The sequence below is a fragment of the Hetaerina americana genome, unplaced genomic scaffold, assembly GCF_022747635.1.
Source record: "Hetaerina americana unplaced genomic scaffold, ioHetAmer1.1.p SCAF_1, whole genome shotgun sequence".
Lineage (NCBI taxonomy): Eukaryota > Metazoa > Arthropoda > Insecta > Odonata > Calopterygidae > Hetaerina > Hetaerina americana.
The window spans coordinates 89,928,526-89,942,622 of record NW_027286069.1 but is presented as its reverse complement, the minus strand read 5'-3'; the positions used below and the strand labels follow the sequence as shown (position 1 = coordinate 89,942,622).

The 14,097-nt window shown below is 37.1% G+C and overlaps 1 protein-coding gene across 2 annotated transcripts in view; it reads left to right on the top strand.

Annotated features, from left to right (window-relative positions):
* The window catches only part of NFAT (NFAT nuclear factor), a 73,629-nt gene extending 61,982 nt beyond the window's left edge, over positions 1-11,647 (top strand). For both annotated transcript variants that reach the window (XM_071592929.1, XM_071592938.1), the window contains exons 10-12: positions 938-1,126; positions 2,496-4,379; positions 9,674-11,647. In XM_071592929.1, coding sequence (XP_071449030.1) covers positions 938-1,126; positions 2,496-4,379; positions 9,674-9,678 — 2,078 coding nt within the window. In that variant the 3' untranslated portion in view covers positions 9,679-11,647. The remainder of the gene's footprint in view (positions 1-937; positions 1,127-2,495; positions 4,380-9,673) is intronic.
* The last annotated feature ends 2,450 nt before the right edge of the window (positions 11,648-14,097 follow it).

The window sequence follows — 14,097 nt, the reverse complement described above, 5'->3', positions numbered from 1 at the left end:
GAGTATATCTGAGTATGTAATTGACATGTATGAGAGTGTGTGTGTGCTGTTTGAGCTTATGAAAGGAAGAAGAATATGCAGTGACTGGCTGGACATTTGAGATGAGTGGTTGCCATGTTTGTTTCCAGTGAGCAAGAGTGATGGAGTTCTGTGGTGGGGTTGGTATCTTCACAGTACTGGTCTGCAATTCATGGTTAAAGTCATATTTCTCTTAGTTTGACATTCATTGAAATGCATATTCTTTTAGTGATGAATGAAAACTTATGAAATATTTTCAGTTTGCTCTAAGAAATATATTTGAAATTTTCAAAAATGAAGGTCAAACATAGTTGAAGTAATGATTGAAAGTTGAAAAAAGTGATTTCATGCTAAGATCTCATCTTTTATTTTGTTTCCCATACGTTATTTAACGTCATGCAGTATACCATGCTGTGAAGTTTCCACCATTGTGCTGCGCATCCTATTTTTGCCTTCCACTCCTCTATAACCATAAAAGTTGCAATCCTTGCATAATGCAAAGTTTCTTCCCAAGAAACTGTGCAAACGCTGCAGCATAATTCTCAATTTCTTTCTTTTTTGTGCTGCCATGCAATACCTTTCCAACATATCCTTTGTGATCCTTGGAAAGCAGACTTCTTATTTTCAACCTTGGATATCAATATTCCCTTAACCCATTTCCTTATCCTGACTTTTTAACACAATCTACCATATGTCCATGCGCAGCAGCCATTAAATCCAGCCATGCTCTGTATTCACATCCATTTATAATGTAAAGTGGATATCTGAAAGAAGAGCATTGTTGGAAATTGTTTAAGGTTGTAGTCCTTGTGATTTTTATGTCCCATGTGTCTCCATTATTGTGATATTAGGCACACCTTGTCTCGTACCAGTGTTTTTATCGTCTTTCTATTCTTTTATCCCTTCCTGCGACTGACAGCTCCAGCAATTTGCACCCTTGGCACGGTTACTTCATCCTCATTGGTGGTTCCATCAGAAACTTCGAGAGAAGGCCTGTGTGATGGTAAAATGGCCGTCACACTCATAGCCCCAGCCTTAGGAAGTGCAGTCACGATGGGTACAGCTGTTACTCAACATCCTGATCACATGCATCAAGGTATTCCTTTAAGTAAGTGTGTTTTTTTTCAAACAATTCTAAGAAAGTTAATCATAGTTGGCTGCTTCCATTCTGATAGAAGTGAAGAATTGGTGAAATATTGAATTTCCATAACCCTTGAATTTTCATAGTTGTATTATTATCCCAATTGGTCTCCATCTAAATCAATGAAATAAACATATTTGATGTATGTTCCTCTTAGTGGAATTTACATTAAATCTCACTTTGTGCTGGGATGGTAGACCATTTTTAATGATATTGTCTTTTATTTTGACCCCTTTTATTAATATTAGGTTTATGTTATAACTTTGTTTTTTTAAGACATTTTTAACAGCTTAATTAATGATCATTTGTGATGGACCTTCGTTAACATATTACATTAAGCCCTTTCTAATCCAGACTACACAGGGTGCGGCACTTAAATTCGGACAAATTTCAATTTGAATTTCCTACCATATTGTGGCTCCACTGGAGGTCGCGATTGATGTTCTTGAAAGCTATAGGCATCTAGTTAACAGTCATAACCTCAAAATGGTCGAGATGCTACGTACAAGTGCAGTCAAAGTACACTAAATGTTACGCAAGTACAATCGAAGAGCCACTATTGTCTAAAGTGTTTGCCCTGGGTGTTATATTTTGAAATAGGTCAATTCTTCTGGTACCCTAGATCAACTGTTTACGATATTGTGGCTAAGTATAATGATCTGGAGAAGTCTGGGGAAGGTTTTGCTATCCCAGTGAGGAAATCTCATTTGGGGAAATGCTTGCTTGTCTGGATTTAAGCACCGCACCCTGTATAAGGCTTACTATGTTGGGATTAGCTGGAGTTTTAATGTCTGTGATCCCATGGAATATTTTTCTCCTCAAATCTCATGCACCATTGGTTGTCACTTAACACTATGGGAATGGCAAAAACACCTTGGAAATGTGCAGGGGCTATGCAAGAAAAATAAAGTGTAATATTATTAATTCCGTAAAGTACGTAATACGAAATCATATGAATCATATTTTACAAAATGATGCAATGACTGTATTTGTTACTAAACAATTTCAGTTTTGGAAATAATTAATGGAGGAAATGGTTGTCATTTGTACTTATCATTTTTGTTATTGTATTTTATTCACTCCATTTGCTCATGTACATATACTCTTTTTAATAGCTGTGCCCTGCATTTCATTGCCACTCTTGATCTGTTATTAGTTAATTATCAATTGATAATCATTTAATATTCAGTTTATGATTTAATTCATTGAAAAAATCCTGCTTTTAACTTCCCTAAACATAACCCGTTTTATTTTTTGCAATCTAATTGTGGTAATTATGTTCTTATACGATGTGTATGGTGGTCTTAATATACGAGTTATTTTTCTCTCATTACAGTATCCAGTGCGAAAGATAGAGTACATCCAGTTGTGCTGTGGTCAACAGAAGGAAGCTCTGGCACAGAGGTTATCAAAGTTCTCTCTGGTCCCATCAAGTTACCTACGGCAGTAGTCCCGACTGAGTCTGATGTTCATTTGCCACTCACTGAAACTTTGGCTGGGCCAAGAGCCTGCGCCAGCCAGAAGGAAACGACAAGTGTGAGCTCCACCACTGTGACTGACAACATTCCTAAAGCTCAGGGGAATCTTATGGTGTCTTCTAGTTCAGAAGCCAGCTTGATACAACAATTTGTTTCTAATAACATAAGTTGTCCATTACCAGCACAGTCAGGTCAAAGTGTAGAGAAATTCCTATCCCGCATTGAAGGAGAAGTGAAGCCTAACACAGAGGTGAAAGTTGAAGCTACCCAGTCTCTTGTGTCAGGAGAATTGCCCTTAAAAAACACTACTGCCATTGTTCATACCAATGCATCATCTCCTGTCACACCACCACTGCCACCAAATCTTGCAATGCATTTAGCATCAATGATGCAAGCTCAGCCCTTGGAGCAAAAGTTAGTTGTGGATGAGCATGTTGATTCTATAGCTAGTGAAAATCCTCCAGCTGTTAGCCCCCATAGGCTTGTAATAGACTCTCTGAATCACACCCTGACAGAAGTGCTAACTAATTCAACCTCATCAACTCAGAGTGAAACAACCTCTCCCATTAAAGAAGATCAGGTGGAAACTGTTTCTCCTGCACCATCTACTCCTTGTCTTGCCTTTGTGAAGCCTGACCAGAGTATGTCAGACATCCCAATCACTACGGATATGTGCACTAGCAGCATTGGAAGTTCCTTGACTGTTGCTCCTGCCAAAATTTGCTCCAAGGAAGAGCTTGGGTTATGTGAACTTTCCCTTGTGTCAGCCCTCTCTAGTAATCCCATTGCTCCTGAAGTGACGAGTAGTAACATTTCTCAGACAATCGATCAAAGTTGTATGATGAACATGCAAGATTCATCGATATCATTGACAGTTCCCATGCAAACCAATTGCGCTATGACATCAGATGCATTGGCAGCTGCACTCACTGATGGATCTTTAGGAGCACCACCTCAGGACCCCATGCCTCAAACCATCCCTCAGTTAAACCTGGAACATAGTTCCACAATGCCCATTGTGACCTCTGCTGCAATTATGCATGAAGTGATGACGTCTCAGCAAGGACCAAGCAGTCAAAAGGAAACGATTGCTGAGCTGAATCATGGTTGTACCTCAATGCCTGCCAATGGTTCCATGTCTCTCAGTGTTGCCAATGCAGTCACCAGTGCCAGCTTGGTACCAAGTATAGAACATGCGTTGGCAGTTCAAACGGATGATCTTCAAATTAGTTCAGGGATGATGAGCAGTTCCTGTTCCTCAGTTAGCAGCCACAGTAATGAAAGCATTGGTGTACAATGCCAGAATCTCAGTATTGATAGCCATGTAGAAGTATTGGCAACATCACAGATGAATGTTTGTCAGAATATATTGCAAACTGTCGACAAGGTGTCGTGTTCTCCGGATACCATTCCTCTCCCCAATGTAAACTCTGTATCGTTTCCAGTACTTAGGATGCCTGTCCATCCATTAGCAAGAAAAGACATTGAGGATCAGCATAGGGCTCAGAGTCGGGTTGCGGCTGCAATGGAAAGGGTATTGAAAGAGGAAATACCACCTGTCAGGATTTTGACTGAAGAAGAGAATGCAACTCCTCAGACAACTTCACAACCACAGTTGCAGTTGGCAGTGACGGTCGGTCCAAAAAAATGTGGAGAAGATGGAGGAATGGTGCCTCAAGAACTTACACAAATGTCTGATCATGATCTGTTGAGTTACATCAATCCTAGTTGCTTTGACCAAGGTAAGATACATTTCTGTATTTGTAATTTATTTTGGTCTTCAAATGTGAGTATATTTTTTAAAAAATATTAAAGACGTACCATGATTCATGGCAATAAGCACCCTATTCAGTCAACCTCTATGTTAGGTGGGAAACTTAAAGGAAAAAGACAGAAGTCCCTTTTTAATGAAGGTACATTTTAGATCATCACCATTATCAGTATTTCAATCCTAAGATTGATTTACTGTAGATCTCTATTTTTGTCTTTTCAGTAGGAATCCCCCTACCCCATGATAGCTTTTTATTTTACATTCTTCATTTGTCCTATGTACTTTTCTCTCTGTCTTCCTCATTAGGTTTTCACTTGTCTTATGTTTCTAATTCATTACCTCAAGGTGTGCCCCATCCATCTGGTTTTTCTGTGCAGTAGTTCTCCATATTGTTCCGTCCTCTACTCACTACCCACTCTTCTGCTCACTTTGTTGGTTCATTGAATGTTTTGCAACCTTCTCCAGCACCATTTTGGCTTCAAAGGCTTCTCTGATCCATAGAGTGCCCTGCTCCAAATGAATATTTTGATGAACTTCCTCCGTGTTTGTAAACTTTGATTCTTTTAACATGGTAGTTGTCACTTCATGAATGCCTGCTTAGCTAGAGATATTCTGAGCTTGATGTTGGTTGAACGTCTTTCGTTCTTAGGTTGCCCTGGTAAATGAGGGATTTTGCCTGATGATGACATCCAACATCAAAATCTAGGTCGTGTTTTAAGTAAAGTGTCTGTGGAATTACAATGTTACTGCCTTCATTTCAATATGGTGTGTAAATTCCATAAGGTTATGCTGGAGACAACAGATTTTGCTCTAGGTTAACTCCATGAATTGTGATATCTGCCTCCAGCTTCTCTCCTCCACACTCTAGGATTTTAGGTTTCTGAAACTGTTGAGATGCCAGCTGCTAACCGGAGCACATTAATTTCTTCACAATCACCTTGTTCCCAATTCTTGCACTTATTTTATTGTATCTTCTAGGTATGCACGGTTAAGAGTAGTGCTGGCGAGAGATGGCATTCTTTTATGACTCGAGCCTTCGCTTTGGCTTTTTTTATACCTCTATTTTCCTCTGTCATGGTTGTTACCTTATTCCTGTAGAGATGGTGGATTATTCTTATGTTGGTTTAATCCATTGTGAGTGTGTGTAATACCTGAAGCATCTCGTTCCATTTGATTTTGTTGAAGACTTTCTCCCAGTCCATGATTCCGCATATAATGGCATGTTTATGAGTACAATGTTTTTGGCCAGTGCTCTCAAACTGAGCATTGCATTTTATGCTCCTGGTTTTTTCCTGAACTCTTATTGGTTTTCTGGGAGGCTTTCTTCTATCCTTCTCTCTATTCTTCTGCTATTTATCTAGGTAGGTATTTTTGGCGCATTAGACATTAGGCTTAATGTTCTGTTTTCGTTACATTTATCCATACTTTCTTTCTTTGGTTTTGCAATCATCACACTCTTCTTGAAGTACTCAGTTTCCACTTGTCATAGCTGTCTTTGATTATTCCAAAGAGGCATCCTTCCAAATGACTCTTTGAGTGCCTTGATTTTTATTTTCTCCACTCCTTGTGCCTTGTTGTTCTTCAGATATTTCATGGCTCTGTTAATTTTGCTTCTTATCTCCAGGCTCGGCTCATAGTCTTCTATCTCATTTTCCTCTTATATTATTATCTTGCCATTAAAAGCTTATACTTTGTGGGCTATTTCCTTTCATTGATTTCTTTGCAGTAGCTTTCTATCCATTCTTCCTTCACCTTCTTGTGCTCTCTCATGACTTGGTTCTACAACTTCTCACTAATGGTTTTTTTCAGTTTCATTCCTTTGATTCTTGTATTTTCTTCTAACCTCAAAGAGTTCTCTTCTTTGAGTTGTTATCCATGGTCACTTAGATTTTGCCACCTTACTAAGTATTCATCTTCTACTTCAGTTGTTGTATTCTTTATTTCCTCTATCATTCTTCTTTGCTAGTCTCATTTATTTCTTCTATTTTTGTGTTCATAGTCTCAGTGAACTTTTCTCTTGATTGCTTTTCCTCCAGTATCATTATGTTCCTTCTAGGTTCCTGTGTCACTTTCCTCATTCTCTTGTTTCCCAGTCTGCTCTTCTTGGCCACCAGGTTGTGATCACTATTTATATCTGTGCCAAGGTAGCTCTTGTTATTTATCCTTGTATCTCATATGACTAGGATGTGGTCAGGAAACTTTGGGAAATGGCGGGACAGTAACTTCAAACAATTCATCCGCTATGTGTGCATTACAATGCAACAATGTCAGAGTGTAAAAATCATTCATCTGGACCGGGATTCAAATCCGGATCCCTCAATGTCCTGCAGAGTGGTTCAGTCAGTTAAGCCATTGAAGCATCCTCTTACGCTCCAAAATTTTGGGGACTTTAAAGGAACAAGATGTTGTGTCTAAAGCTTTTGGTTGGACATCGAGTGATCTAGGTTCAAATCCCGATCAAGGCGAATGATTTTTACCATCTGAAATTGCATTGTAATTCTTTCCTGATCTTGCTTGAAGAGTGTTTGTCACTACTAGGTTTTTCTCATTACAGAAATCTTATCAGTTTACCTCTCGCAGTGTTTCGTTTTCCCAGTCCAAAGTGTCCCACACTGCCTCCCACTCAGCTCTCTCTGACGAGCATTCCAGTCTCCCATCTCCATTTGGTTATCCCTTCCTTTTGCAGTTCCTACTATTACCAATTGTTCATAGCATGGCATAACTTTTAGTTGAACACTTTTCTTTCAAGCACAGTTTTTGTTACATTGTGTATTCCCTCAAAAGGAAGTAGATCCTATGCTTGAGGAAGGTTATAATAATTTTTTTCCTTAAAGAACCTGTATTCAGACTTTTATCTTCAGACTTTATTCAGACAGACTGCATCTAAATTTGTGCCTGAACAGTGGAAACGATGCTCAATTCCCTGGCGGTATTTTTCTTCCCTTATTACTGAGGATTTTAGTAATTTTAAGCTCCACTTGAAAAACTGTGTCTGATTCTGAAATTCATCCATTTCCTGTGCCCATTACCGTATTTTCCCATCAGTAACACACACCTTATGTTTAACGTGCACCCAGAACTTTGTAGTTATCATGAATTTGTATAGATACTGTGCATCCAGGGCTTCATAGTTATCTTGAACGTCTATAGATGCCATGCATCTGTATATACATATATAAATGTGCATAAATATTATATATAGTTTTATGTAAAATATTTCTATATCAGATGTGTGTGTGTAAAAATATTGCTGTTTGAATTTTTTACAATTTTCATTACATAATGCGCATCATCATTTTTTCAATCACCTGAACATTTTTGTATAGATAACGCGCACATTATCGATGGGAAAATATGGTAATTGTTTCATTTCAGTGAAATAACAATGTTGTTTTACCATATCAGTCATATTGTTGAAAATTCTCATGCATTTTGCACAACTTTATATAGTGTACCTATCCCTCACTTTTTGCACTACACATTATCTTAAATATAACATTGATCCAAAGTCCACTGTCTTCGCCTTACTCTTTTCAATAACTAAATCCTTGAGAGGATCTTCATTCATTCATTTTACATGTACCCTATGAACGAAACGAGGTGTTCGCTGTCTTCAGTAGTGTAGGTGCTACTTGGCTTCTTCTGGAAGTATTGGGAAATGCAAACAATCCTTGGTGTTTTCTTAAATTCCAAGATCTCAGGCGTTGTATTTTACAAGTCTGACAGTTGAGCAAATGTTTTCTTGGGTATTCTGGGTGATTTCACTTAACAGAAGAATCTGAAATCCTTAGTCATGTATAAAGAATGGAGCTTGCAAATCTGATGCAGTAACATCCAAGTCATACACCCTTTTTAGCTGGTCTCAATTTTTCAAGGGGATTGGGTTGGTTTGGTGGCTAATTTAATTGCTTTCCACCATGGGTTTGAATTCCAGAGATGGCAGGATTTTTTAATGGTATCCTGATCCCTACATGGGATGAATAATGATCCCTGAACATCTTATCCCAGGTCTAATTACTCACCTATCCCCAATGGTGCAAATGATCTTGGCTGTTTTTTGCATCTCCTAATAAGTTTGACTATTCAATCCTTCAATCACAACCTTGAGGAATTTTTAGCATTTATTTTGGAAGTAAAATCCTTGTGTCACAATTTTTCGACCGACCTGTGATGGTAACAGAAGTCACAGGATGCTCCGTAGACCAATGGCATCACTCATTTATCAACTTCCTCCACATGAAATGCTGTCATTACTTTGTGTTTGGGGTGCTTGAGCTATACCTGTATGAGTCCAGAGATGGCTACTGCTTTAAAGTATAGGTTAGCAACATTTTTAATAATAGTTATTTTTGGTATTCTACCAGCCAAGGTAGATTTTGGATGGACATAACCTGTTATAGCATAAATTGAGTAGCTTCTGGCGTGATGTGGTGGAAGTTGAACATAATGAATTACTGATCGAAGCACTTTTGCTCTTGATAATTTTTTTTTATTTTACAACCGGGTTTCAATGTATTACATCATAATCAGACCTGATGGTGATGTAATACATCGAAACCCAGTTGTAAAATAAAAAAAATTTAATCTAGTGGAAAAGTGCTTTGATCTGTTTTTCACTGTTATAGTATTATTATTATTGGTAATCTTCATTTTTTATTGTCTTAATTTTAATACTAAGCCTCTTATGTGTGCATATTTGGGCATTTGTTTAAAATAAGATGCCAAATATTACTATAATGTGCTAAATTACAGTGTTTAGAAAACACAATAATGAGGAAATTTGGCATGTCAGTTGCAGCTTATATGGACAAATAATAATGTATAATCTATAAACGACATACTTTGATGGTTGACCACTTACTTTAAACTAAAAAAATGGAAGGTTATTGTAATGCCTTGGTCACTGGGTCATTGTGATATTGTTTCATCAAATAAGAATAATGGTATGAAATTACTCAAAGCACCATCCTAAAATAATTTCATAAATCTTGGTAGTTGGAAGACTTGCCTTGAGTGAATTTCAAATATCTCAGTATGCGAAGGATTTTCCACAAAATTAACTTCATAAAGAGGTGTTAAAGCCAGATTAATGGCATGGTTGGTGGGGAGCCCTCTGCAGAATTAACTTAGGTTATAATGGCCAGAAACTGTGTGATTTAATTAATAAACAGTGTCCAAACTCTTGGATGTCTGAAATACAAATACTGCTTTCTACCAAAGCCGTCAAGTTGGAGAGGAATAATATAATTTGTGGTTTCTTTCTAGTTTGAGGAGCAATAGCCATAGAAGATCATGGAGTACCTGTAAAAAGCTTATCCACGTTGTTTGGTTGCAAGGTTGCTGATTATTTGTGCCAAAGAGGAGGTGATTGATTAAGGTAGCTGCTGGAGTAATTGTGGAGTGTATAAAACATGAGGAATCTAGTAATGTAGGTGCTAAGTGTAGTGTTTGTGTATAATATACAGAGTGATTCAAAGAAAACAGTTGAAATTTATGAAAAATTTCTATACAAGAAACATTGTATAAGATTTTTAATCGATAATAATGGAAGTAGTAGATGGTGCTACACATTGAGTCTTTACCCTGACATTGTTTATCATGCCTCCTGGGTAGGGATTAAAGCTTGATGTTTGGAGAGAAGGGACCACGTGTCCCCTTGCATTTAGTATGTTTTTTACGAATGTTATGGAGTGGCTGATGATGAATGTAAATCTGTAGATTTCTGTTATCTCAATTTAGATATATGTCTGTTATAACCTGTATTATGTATGTATGTATGTACATAAATTTTCGTCCTGCATTCATAATTTGCAGTATTGTTGTGTTTTTAAAATTCTATGTTTTATTATTCTCTTTTGGCATTTTTGTCCTTATCCTTGAGGAAGACTGTATTTTTATTTGTGTATTATGTACATAGTGTCCATAGTGTTAAGCAGTCCCTGAATGTTGTAGAATGAATGGTCTGTAGTTGTTAATTTATCAGGTACCCTTGATTCACTTGTACAGGGGTAGGTTTAGTTGTGTACATTTGTCGGAATGGGTGTTCAGGTCTGAATGAATCTGTATGACCTTCGATTACACGAAAGGTGTTGATTTTGCTAGAATCAACCATACTCCGGCTCCTGGGTACTTACGGTATCGAATGTATATTTTATTGTTGTCGCCTGTAATTTTTAAAAAATTGATGGTCCCAAGTTTTAATAATTGAAGTCCATAGTGTGTGCTAGATGCCATAATTTCTTCAAGCTCATCATTTGCAGGTATTTTATAAATTAAGGCTTTAGATCAAGAGTTATTCTTTTGATTATGTGTCAGTATGTGTGGATCCTGTGCTTTTTTCGTGAGCAATGTTATGAAAGTTAAGTGCTTGGCATTCATCCCAAATATAATTTAGGCTGCCATATGGAATTGAGTAAATGTGAAAGTAGCCCTTATATGTCTTAAAAATGTTGGTGCATTTTGTTGGCACATATACTTAAATGTTCAATGTTTTGTCTAACTGAAGATTCCACAATGATTGTGTTGCTTTTTACATGTAAAATATGAAAATAGCAAAGAAGTGAATTTATAAATGTGATGCTTATAATGTGTGAAATGTGACCTATGTTTCTGAATTACCTTGGAAGCTTTGTTGGGGGTTGTTGTTGCTGTTAATCATAGGATTCACATGAGTACTGTAAAAATTTGGAAGGTCATTGAAATGGTACTGTTTTTTGCTTGATCCTAGTCAAGAGGGTCACATGATTGCATTTTAGGACAGGATTAATATTTTCATGAATGAATCTGTACAAGTTCCTCTAATTTTGCCTGGTTTAATCATGTGCCAGTGCTAAAACATCATACTTAATTGAATTTTTTTTAAAATGTTATTTTGACTTTATCTACCATGTAGAAGAATATTTTGCCATCAAATGATATAACATAGGTAAATCTACAGATGATAAGATTGTATTTTGTGTGCTAAAAAGTATACACGTGCTTTTGAAATTGTAACTGGATCAAGGTATATGATGAAGTGTGCTTTATGTTTCTATATGTTGGTTGTTAGATAAATGCAGTAATTATGTGGCATAAGGAAGATCATCTTAAGTGTGCACCTGTCATTATTGCTACTCAAACATTTTCTTGTATTATTTAGCATATTCATTGTAATCCTCTGTTAACAAAATGGAGCTGACCTAACATTCTGTTTTTATGAAAAACCTGATTACTGGTTTAAATTGAGTTACTTCAATAAAATGAATTTTATTTTGAGGTGGCTATGCATCTAAATGTTTCCTTTTTCTTGGGTGAGTTTGAATGCCCCTGGAATTGTGGCAGTTTAGTGGAGAGGGGAGCATTCTAGTGAATGAATTTTGTAGTCATTATAGTATAGTATAATTAATGAGATGAACAACTCTATTTCTACTAGTTACTTTTTGTTGAGAAATCATGCCTGATAATCATCATAATTTGATCCATACTGGTTAGCTATTGTTGGTTCATTATGCATTGCAGGATCTTAGGAATTAATGAGAGAAATTCATGGGAAAATATGAAAATTTGGGGTGGTAACAGCAGTTGCCATGCAATCCAATTTATTGACTACATCATCAACTGTGGGTTGTTCTCTCTTTTCAGGAATTTGTTGATTCGGTTATATTAAGTTTTGACAAACACTCCCTGAACATATAACTATCTCTCTATCATCTCTTATCATCAATGTCCTCCTTAGTAAAAGCTACCTTGCCTAATGCAGAACTTCTTGCGTTGGAACTGTTGGAACCATTTTGGTACAGACACTTCCGATTAAACTGTTCCACCTACTATCATTTTTGAACTTAGGTTTTAATTTTTATATTAGCCTTTCTCTTTCTCTAACACTGTATAATCTTTGTTTTGTTTACATTTATTCTCATCTCGTGCTAATTGCACTGACTTTCCAGTGAAAGCAGCAGCATTTGCAACCCCTTGGCAGATCGTCAGATAACGGATGCCCGTCTTACCTCTCTTCCTTTCAATGCCCATCAGAAATCTCCAACCACCAACTCTCAAGCTGTCTGAGATATGTACAGGTTGTTGATATATCGCCTGTCCCTCAAATCTACTCTTGATTTTTGCAACACCCTCTTGATTTCTACCAGTTAACTGAATGCAAATTCCATGAAGCAAACAAATACATTCCGATGTCCCTTGCAATTAGTGTCCTCTTCACTTCTACCACACCACACATGCTTCTCATTTTCCTGGATCCAAACAGATCATTCCTTATCATTTTCCCTTCTCTCCATACTTTTTTGGAAGTACCATCATGTAGTGCTGTGCAAAATCAAGCAGTCGTTCAATTGCCCTCATGTATGCCTTTCCTCTTTTGGGATGGGAACACTTCTGGGGAAATTTTTCAGTCCAATCCCTCCCTGCCTCTTAAATGCTACAATTGAAATGAAACTTGCATCTGAACTATTTCTACCATGTTATCATTAGCCCTTGCGTCATTCCGCGGTAATGTTATCTACCTCAGCGGCCTTATCTTATTTCAATACCCTTAATGCCCTTTCCATCGCGCCATAAAGTGTTTGGACCTTAGATATTCTCATCTGCATCATATTCTCTGTATTTCTATGTTTGCTGGCATAATGTCTTTACCATAACGTTCCTCTATGCACTCTTGCCATTTCTCTTGAATATTTTCTGGTTCAATCATAAGTTTTTTTGACTTATCTTTGATTGTTTGCTTGGGTTTTCGCTTCTTAAATCCTGGCAGTACTTCCGCCTTCCTATACAGTGCACTAATTTTACCCTTCTTATTAAAGCTTTATATAACCTCATACTGCATCTTCTACCTACTGTACTTTTTTTACATAACTCGGTGTTTAAATTCTTCCATTTACTTCTCTCGTCTACTTTTTAGGCACCTCTAACGAGGTGCCTAAAAAGGGTATCCTAAAAATGTAAAAAGGGTGCCTAAATTGAGGGTGTTTTGTTCTTTTCCTGTATTTACCCTATGCGGCTTTCAATTTCCCATTGTTTTTACGATGTTTTCCCATTTTCCTTCAATTGCACCTATCTCCCTTTGCTCCATTATAATTGTCTTGACAGTCTGCTGATACCGCTTTCTTATCATCCTAATTGATGCTTCTACATTCCATTTCCCAAATGATATTAATCGTTTTTTTATCATTTTGAATCAGTAGCTACACGTCATCATTACAAAATTATGGTCTGAATCCGTATCCGCACCCAGGAAACTGCAAATTGATCTCTTTGTTCCTAAATGTGTGCCTTAACATAAAAGAGTGTCTAACTGATATCTTTCTGAATCCCTGAGCATTTTCCATGTGTAAATAAGCCTACTGTGGTGGTTAACCCAACTGTTTGTTATGATTATATCCAATACTAAGCTGAACTATATATTTCAATCTCCGAGGTAATTTCTGGTTCCCAATCCGTAATCCCCCTACCTCGCTACCATATCTGTCTTCGCGCACTCATCCCCCATAACTATCAATGTTTCCCCCAGGGAAGATGCCTAACAATATCCTCTTAAATGATCCGATACCCTATGGACTTCTTCCTCCTTGTGGTTGCTGGATGGAATGTAGACTTGAACCATGTCCAAGTTCATAGTTTCAGCTTTTACTTCTACTGAAAATATTCCTTCAGTCGCTTTCACTATGACTGCTTTTTGTTTAATATTATTACCACCCCTC